This window comes from Fukomys damarensis, unplaced genomic scaffold, assembly GCF_012274545.1.
Source record: "Fukomys damarensis isolate Sample0158 unplaced genomic scaffold, DMR_v1.0_HiC HiC_scaffold_13, whole genome shotgun sequence".
NCBI lineage: Eukaryota > Metazoa > Chordata > Mammalia > Rodentia > Bathyergidae > Fukomys > Fukomys damarensis.
In genome coordinates, this window is record NW_022900925.1 from 36,849,465 (window position 1) to 36,858,521 (window position 9,057).

The 9,057-nt window shown below is 52.5% G+C and overlaps 1 protein-coding gene across 7 annotated transcripts in view; it reads right to left on the reverse strand.

Moving 5' to 3' along the window:
- Positions 1–636, reverse strand: part of Top2a (DNA topoisomerase II alpha) — a 31,876-nt gene extending 31,240 nt beyond the window's left edge. Inside the window, exon 1 of one of the 7 annotated variants that reach the window (XM_010620001.3) lies at positions 61–629. In XM_010620001.3, the coding sequence (XP_010618303.1) occupies positions 61–81 (21 nt within the window). In that variant the 5' untranslated portion in view covers positions 82–629. Of the gene's footprint in view, positions 1–8 lie in introns of all 7 variants that reach the window. The other 6 variants (XM_019206905.2, XM_010619998.3, XM_010620000.2 and 3 more) reach the window with 6 other exon arrangements.
- Between the last annotated feature and the right edge of the window lie 8,421 nt (positions 637–9,057).

Here is a 9,057-nt window from a genome sequence, read left to right on the forward strand (position 1 = left end):
AGCCTCACCCCTCCTCACGCGCGGCCTCCGCCGCCGCCCGGCCCGTCCCGCGAGCGCTACCTGCAGCGGGGACAACTCCATGGTGACGGTCGTGAAGGGGCTCGAGAACCCCGAAAGCGGCTAAACCGACGGGGGCGACAAGGGAGCGCGAGACGCGAGCAGACGCAACCGCTGCTCCACAGCCGTGCGGCGGTTAGGCGAGTTCCCTGGCACTGCTTTGAACCGGCGGAAACCCGCCCAAAATCAGATAAGCCAATCACTGACTCCCTTTCCGTCCAGAACAACCAATCGTGGCTGGTAATTTATATCTACCAATGAGCTGCTGAAGAGGCCTGCTCGAATGAGCCAATGAGGCAAGGGAGGCGGGACCAGAGAGATTTTTCGAAACATGCCAATCGCCTTCGAAGTGGACAGACCGACAAGGAAACTGGCCAATGAGAGCGTCTATTTCGTCTCGCCTGAAGGACCGCTCTGAAGAGACTGAATTGTAAATGCTGTGGAAAGAGCGAAGGGCGACCCTGAGGTGTCTATTGCCTGAGAGAAAAGAGGGGGAAAGGATAATTATTCTTCATTGTAAGTGTGGCTATAAATATCTGCCTCAATACCCCTCCCTTATAACTTATTTCCAGATAAAAATTTCCCCAGCTGTGATTTTTGGCTTCCACATAATGAGCGGGCAGCACCCAAATCCCCAGCAGTGCAAGCAGTTTAGGAATCAAGCGATCGTTTATGCCTTGGCCCCTGAGTCTCACTGTGTAGTCCAGACTGGCCTTGAACTCCCTAGGTAGCCCAGGCTGGCATGATCCTCCTGCCACAGCCTCCAAAATGCTGGGATGACAGGTAAGCGCCACACACCTGGCTCTGCCTACTTGCAAGTCCAGCTTGTCATCTTAATGGAGAAGTTTACTCATCTTAATGGAGAAGTTTCCCAATATTACAATTTCCTTTACTCAAAAAGAGAATAATGGTAGTATTGCTAGTGAGTTGTTTGAGGGTTACAAGAGACCAGTGTAAGGTATTTAGAAGATCAGGTTCACAGGACTGGGCATGGAGCTCAGAGGAACAGTGCATGTCTGGTATCACGAGGCCCTGTTTTTTTTAAAAAAATAATAATAGTAGGCTCTTGGAATCAGGAAGGAGGCATTTTGTGGATTTAATCTCACTATGCAGCCCAGGCTGGCCTCGCACTCACAGCATCCTCCTGCCTCATCCTCCCATAGTGCTGGGATTACAGGTGTGCGCCACTGCATGCCCAGCTTTTTCTTCGAAAAGAAACCTGAATCCAGGCCTGGTGCATGCCTGTTACCCCAGCACTTTGGGAGGCTGAGGCAGGGGGATCGCCTTGAGTTCATAGCCAACCTGGCTACACAATGAGTTCAAGGCCAGTCTGCATTACAAAGCAAGACCTGCCAAAAAAATAAAAAAATAAAAGAAACCTAGGTCAGGCATGCTGGGGCATACCTGTAACCCCAGCACTCCAGAGGCTGAGGCAAGAGAATCACAAGTTTCAAGGCCAGCCTGAATGGCATAGTGAGACTTGCTCAAAAAAATTTTTTTAAAAATAAGAAACCTGTGATCAACCATTTTTACATGTCCCCAGCATTACCAACATCTGCTCTGCTGGCAAGGCTCTCCAGAGGACCACTGAGGAGGGATTTGGTGTGGCAGGACAATGGAAGGAGCCTGCAGGCTGGGGGACTGGGAAAGCCAAAGGAGTAGAGCCAATCCTCCTGCCTCGGCCTCCCAGACTGCTGGGATTACATGTGTGGTCTGATCCCTGTCTCTGGTTGCTCTCTTCCAGCAACCTCTGAGTGATTTCAGCTCCACTCTCTAACTACATATGTTAGTAAAAGAAGGCACCCCTAATACACGGGGCCCCCCAAACCTCAGAGCATCAGGGAGAAGACTTCCCCTGCCAGGAGGCTGGCCAGACAGTGTGGCACTCTTTGGGGTGTCCCTGGGCCAGACAGTGTGGCACACTTTGCGGTGTCCCTGGAGCTGGCCTTGACACCTAGAAGCCAGCAATGTTGCCTCCAGTGGAGCAGGGTCCAGTGTGGTAGGGGTGAGTGGGCACCTTTCCCTGAGGGTGGCAGTCCAGCCTCATGGCTCCACCCTGGAGGTCGCCCTGCCTGCAGTGCCTGCACGACCATCTGGGGATGAGGTGACAGGGATTTAGAGCAGCTCATACTCTATTTGGGTGGCCCAGCTTTAAATTTCCCCTGCGGTTCAGCTGGATACTGAATGCCTATCTATTCCAAAACCCCAGAAGTGGAGCTGTGGAGTAAAAAGAAGCCAGGTGTGATAGCACAAGAGGCTGAGGCAGGAGGATCACCAGCTAGAGGCCAGCCTGGGCTACAAAGGGAGGCCTTGTCTCAAAAAAAAAAAAAAAAAAAAGGAAAAAGGGAAAAAAAGGCTGAGTTTGTAGTTCAGTGGCAGAGTGCTTGCCCAGCACCAGGAAGTCCTTGGGTTCCATCCAGTACTGCAACAAACAAAAAAATGTTAGAGTCGCACACACCTGAGTTGGAATTCTCCCTGAGCACCTGTTTTACTGTGTCATTCGCCTTTGTGGATGGTGCCGGTGGGCACCTAGCATAGGGTCCTCTGGCGTAGGGTTACCTTGCTCTGGTCCTCAGTTCTCTTTTGGGCACAAGCTCCTTCCTGTGTCAGGCCCTGCCCATTCCAGAGCCTGTCATAGGGTGCCCTGCAAGACTTGTGGGGACCACAGAGCAGAAGACAGATGGAGACCAGGGGGCCAGAGATAGGTGGCCCCGGAAGGCCTCAGGGATCAGGACTCCGAGTCTGTCTCTCTCTTTATCCCCCCTCTCGCACTCTGCAGGGACTCCATCCCCTACTTGCCGGGAGTATGGCCTTGGGCAAGTCACTTGGTCTCGCTGTGCCTCCAAGTCTTTATCTATCCTCCTCCTCATCCAGCGAAATCACACAGAAAAGTGCTTCCTGCATTGCTAGGCACATAGCAAGTGCTGAAAACAAGCTTTGCAATGATCCTCTCTGCTCCTTTCAGGGTGTTTTTCAGTGCATCAGGCCCACAAGTCCCTTCCTTCAAAACCAGTTGGAAAGTCCCCTCTCCAGGGAGGCCTCTCTGACCACCTTTTTCAGGGCTCATTCTAGTCAGAGCTATTTGCATATGTGTCAGCGTATTCTTCCCTTCGGTTCTTTGGTTGTGAAGGGGCAGCCTCTCTCCCACCTGTGGTGCTGGGGTGGAAGCCGGGCTCCGGCTTTGGGGACCAGAGGCTTCAGGAAAGGAACCCCTGGGTGAGGCTGGGCCAACACTGGGCCCCCCGGGTGCTTAGGGCTGGGCACACAGGTTCCATTTACTCTGAGGTTGGTACTGAGGGTCTGGTCAGTCCGCCTCGGGTTGGAAGAGGCCAGGAAAATCCAAAATGTCTCACTGAGAGTGGCCTCTGAACGGCGGCTGGCTGAAGGAGACTGAGGGCCACAGATGGAGCTGGGAGGAGAATTAGGGACAGGCATTCCCTGAGGGAGTAACTCATATCTTGGCCACAGATCTGCTCAGAAATCCCAAATGGACATGTTGCTTGCTACTGTGGGTCTCTACTTTAGTGATAATGGATTTTTTTTTTTTTTTTTTTTGTACTGGGGATTGAACTCCGTACCTTGCTCTTTTGAGGCAGGCAGTGGCACCGCTGAGCTAAATCCCTGGCCCTGTTTGTTGGTTTGAGACAAGGTCTTCCTCTGTAGTTCAGGCTGCCCTTGAACTCCTGGCAACCCTCCTGACTCAGCCTCTCGAGTTCTAGGGTTATAGGTGTGTGCCACCTCATCCAGTTTACTTTAGTGGTAATGGATATTAAAGCTAAAGTATGAATTTGAACCAGGGCCTGGTGGCACCAATCTGTGGAGAGAGGATGAGGCTGGAGGATTGAAAGTTCAAGTCCAGCCCAGGCACTTTAGCGATCTATTAAAACCCTGCATCAAAGTAAGAAATTAAAAAATGGCTAGGGATGCAGCTCAGTGTGACAGGTCTGGGCATGAATAGTCAGGAAAAAAAAACTTAATTAAAAGTAAGAGAAAAGCTGTGACAAAGATCAAGCCGGTCCCCTACCAAAGAAAGTCAGAGCATCAGGGAGAGAACTCAGCCTGAGGAGCTGAGGAGCCCAGCCCCAGCCGCCGCACCCATGAAGCAGGAGGAGGCCTTTAAGGCTCAGCTGCACTGGCTGGGGTCCTGCCGATCACATCTCAGTCCTGGTTTCCTGTCTGGATCCTCATGCCTTGGGCAGCGGTTCCGGTTCCGCTCCATGAACAGTCATCCCTGTCCCTATGTGTGTCCTTGTCCTCTGTGTCGGTTCAGTCCTGCGAGGCTCTGCTTTTCTGGAACCCAGGTGAGTGCAGGTTTTTTTGTTTTTTTGGTACCTGGGATCTTGCACTTGCCAGACAGGTGGTGGAACCACTGAGCTGACTCCCCGGCCCCTAGCGCGAGTTTAGGACAATGGCTGGACACCGCCAAGTGTCGCTCAGGGAGGGCCTGGAAGTGAGAGTTGGTCATGGCTGCCCCCACCTAAAAGGGGAATGAGTTCATTCTGTGGGCGGGTTGCTTTTTTTGGCAGCAGGTACTACAGCCCTGGGCAGGAAGAACATCTCTGGTTTCAGCTCTGAGGAGGAAAAGTTCAGGCTGCCAGAGCCGGCCCAGCACAGCTGAGGCCCAGACTTGTGGCTGTACGGGCGAGGCATGTGTGAGGGGGGTCAAAGGAATCTACCAATAGTCAAGGAATATAAAAAAAGGAAGCGTTTTTGATCCACTGCAGGAAAGCAGCGGCGAGTCCAAGAGAGGATGGCGCCATCATGGTGGAAGGCTGAGATTTTCAAATTTGATTTTAACACAGGGAGCAGGTCTGGAAATGTCACCCGGAAGCACTTTCACCAGACCGTGGTGGTTTTATTGTCCACTCAGTTCTGAGGACAGTCAGGTGCTGTTTGGCGGCTGAGTGAGTTCGACAGTTTGACTGTTGTCACAAACAGTCCCAAGTGGAATTAATGAGCAAATATGTATAGATCAGCTAAGGCTAGTGATTAAGGGGGTTAAATAAAACACATATGGTTGTACTCGGAAGGGACTCGACGTTATACTGGGGTGGGGAGAAATGGTATTTGAGATGTGAGAAGTAGTCGTGATGATTGTGTCACTCTTGGGCATAGCTTCGAAGGTCCAAAGTTAATATTCTGCTAGGGACTCGTCGCCGTGATTTCCCACCCCTATGACTTCCCTCGCCTCACTTCATGGGCTGCTGGGGCCCCAGGACCACCCAAGTCCAAGAGAGGCTCCCAGAGATGGTTCTGATGCAGGATGGGTTCGGAATGCATTTCTAGCTCTGCCTCCTCGCCTCAAAAGGAAGATCCAGGCTGCAGGGCCCATCAGGCTGCAGACCACCAGGCACGTGCAGAGCTTGTTGTACCTCTGGACAGTTGGAAGTCAAAAGTAGCAATGCACCTGATCAAGGAGAAGCCGGGTCAGCACCAACCACTGTCTGTGGTGGTGGTTGGGACTCCACGTCAACTTGTAAAACCTAAGCTTCAGGAGCAAATCTCACAGGACAACTATGTCTACACAGGTATGGAGAGAGCTGAGCCCGACAGCCACGGTCTGGAATCCCGGGGAACCCAGATGAACCTCCAGGGACCAGGCACAAACTGCACCTCCTCGGTGCCAGCTGGAGGCCCTGACTCTCCACCCAGAGCCTGCCCAGGTCCCCTCCTCTCCTCAGCAAGAAACCTCGGGTCCACTCTCACAGCACCCGAGGAAGGGAACGCTCTCCCACCCAGCGGGAGGCCCAGGGTCAGCGCGACCATCGGTGGCTCGGGTGAGAGCTCCTTCTCCCCGTGGGAGGGAAGCTCGTCACTTGCACTCGCCCTCGGTCCCAGGTAATGCGGCTGTGGAGGGTCCGCGGACCTCGCGGGCCTGGAGGGAGGCTCAGCCTACTCCAAGCCAGCAGCAGCCTGCCCAGCCTGCAGAGCATCACAAGGCAACAGTTTCTCCTGGAGAGAGGAGCCTCCAGCCTCCGAGGTTAGCCTCTGGCTTTGGACAGCAACTGAGCCCCCAGAGCTCATTCACAAAGCTGAAATTGAAACTTCAGCAGAACAGGGGGTCCCAGTTGGGTCCTGTGTCCCTCCGTGAGGCACAGCGGTTTGGATCTTTCACACACAAGCAACCTTCTCCGCCCCATGGCAGGGGCCCAAGTCGGCCTGCACAGCTTCCTGAGGAGCATTCTCCATGCCAGCAGGAGAGCTTGGCTCTGTCCCCAAACTCCCCTGCCAGAGGTGCTTTTTGAGACAGGCAAGGAGTCTGACTCACTTTCCCCTACCAGCTGGACAGTGGTGCGGCTTAGCCAGCAGCTCCCTGCCCCTCCCCTGGCTGCTGTCTGTCCCCCTTGTACCTCAGTGGACAAGAACAGTTTGCTTTAGTGTCCTCCTTGGCTATGAACCACCATTCTCCACTCCCGCGTGAATGCCGCCAGGCAGGCAGTGTGGTGCTGCCTTTCAGACACTGCTGGTGCATTTTGAAAAGGGAGAGGGCACCTTGGATGGCTAAGATCAGGACGGGAGGGATCCGGCCTCTTATTTGCATACCCAGCATTCATAGCAAACCTTCAAGAAGATTCCCTAGTTGTAGCCCTCACCCTCGCTGAAACAGGCCTGCAGATTGCTACATAAGTATAGAGTCCTTCCCAGGCACCTCCTGGGCTTTAGTTAGGAGAGTAGCCTCCTGACAGTGAGGACTTCCTTCTGGCTCAGGTAGTGTGGGCTCTAAAAGTCCTGTAAATCTTACTTACGACTTTCATCCTGAGTAGGGGGCAGAGCAAATAAGTACTCAGAGCTGGTAAACCTGAGAACCCCCTGAGACCAGCAGCCAACAAAGACCACCAGTGGCCCTGGCTAGCATTTCCAATGCAAAATTTAGTAGACGGCGGGGATTTAGCTCAGTGGTGCCACTGCCTGCTTGCCTGCCTGCCTTGCAAGCACAAGGTCCCAAGTTCGATCCTGGGAACCAAAAAAAAAAAAAAGAATGAATCCTTGCTTTGTTCCTGATCTTACCAGTTTTTGTATGTTGTTGTCTCTGTAAGTCTCCTCTATTAGGTTCAGGATACACTTCTATTCCTAGATATTCCTTCTATTCTTAGTCTGTTGACTCTTTTTTTGGTACCGGGGATCAAACTCTGGACCTTGTGCTTTTGAGGCAGACAGCAGAACCACTGAGCTAAATCCCCAGCTGTTGATGTTTTTACTTATTTCTATTTCATGTTTACTTTTTCTGAGCTCGTGTTTGCAGTACCCAGTGAGGAGTTGGGCCTTGTGCATAACAGGGACAGTTTAATGCTTTTTCGTGCTCTTCCCCACCCTCCCTCCCCTCTGACTCTTGGCCCCCTTTCCATGTGAGAAAAGCCGATCTCCCTCCTCCCTCTCATCTATTTGCACTGTATCATTTACACTTGGGGTTCTCACGTAAGAGAAACCATGCGCTACTCAATGCCTTGGCTCTGTCTTCCTTGGGGAGCTGAGCAAGCTTCCACGGAGGTGGCAGAGGACAGACAGTGACCTGGCCCAGGGCGTGGACACAGACAGATCCTGTCTTGTCTCTGGAGAATGGCAAATTTCGCCGTTACTGATGACATAATTTCTCTCCGGTTACAATGCATAAAATTCATGCCATTTCTAGGCACGTGGTAGGAAATGAAAATGCAAATAATTAAATACTCGTTTGCACACATTGGGGAATTCTGCAAGAGAATGCTGCTGGAGAGGAGGATAAAATGCTTCTGCCCGGTGCGGTTATGCAGTTTGTTCACTGCACAAGGGCGGACAGAGTAAGCGGGGTTGATCATCTTTCTTATGCACCAGGCCAAGCTGTGTGCAAGGTTTGTCCAGAGTCATTCCTCCCGAGGCGTGGGGTCTGCGGTGATTTTTTCAAGGTACAGGTTTTGTCCTTTCAAGGCCGGAGGTGCACACTGTGGGCAGGAAAGGTATCATCTTGAGCTGTCTTATATGTGAGGCTTTCTGGAGACCAGGGTTGGGAGGTGAGGAGCCCGTGGACCTGCGGAGTGGGCCGTCACTGGGGATCTGCGGGCGGGTGACTTGACATAATAGCTGCATTGCATCCAAGGGACCTTCAGATAGGAGCCACTTTCCCTAAGAGTGCTTTTCTTTTTTTGTTTTGTTTTTTCTTTTTTGGTACCAGGGATTGAACTCAGGACCTTGCACTTGCCAGGCAGGCGCGCCGCCATTGAGCTACATTCCTGGCCCCTTTTTCGTCTTTTTGCTGTTGCCTTTCATAGAGTCAAGTTTGAGTTTAGTGCCAGGAGAGCTGGCACATCTATAGTCCTAACACTTGGGAGGCTGAGGCAGGAGGATTGCTGTGAATTGCGGGCCAGCCTAGGCTACATAGTGAGTTCAGGCCAGGCTGAAGGACATAGTGAGACCCTGTCTCAAGGGGGAAAGAAAAGATCAACTCTGGGTTTGGTTTTCTCCCTCGCAAGTGGCACTGGAACATTTCCTGGCCCTATTTTACTGGGACAGGACGGGTCGGGACGTGTGGCTGTGGACAGCAGGGCCCCCTGACCCGAGGCCGTCTCTTCTTTTCTGGCAGCGGAGGCAGCAGCCATGGGGAACGTGGAAGGGGCGCTGATGAAGGCGCTGCAGGCCCGGAAGGAGAGCACCAGCACGCAGCTGACCATCGAGCCCGAGGCGTCGTCTCCCCAGCAAAGTGTGGCGCCCTGGTCGGGCTTCGTGAATGAGCAGCTCGACTTTCATGACGAAAGTGACGTGATCAGTGCCCTCGGTTCCATAGTGCCCTATCTCTCCAAGGGAAACCCGGAAGACATGCAGTCGGCTCTGCTGCTGTTCATTCGACTGCTTTTTCCACCTCAACATGGAGATGATGACCATGCTTCTTTGAGAAAGAACATAAGGAAGTCCTTCTTGATCCCTGAGTCCAGCAGTTACAAAAATAGACTGAAAAAGCTGTATTTCCTCAGAAACTGGTTAGACACAGAAATACGGAGAAAAATCGAGGAGGTTAAGAAGGAAGAG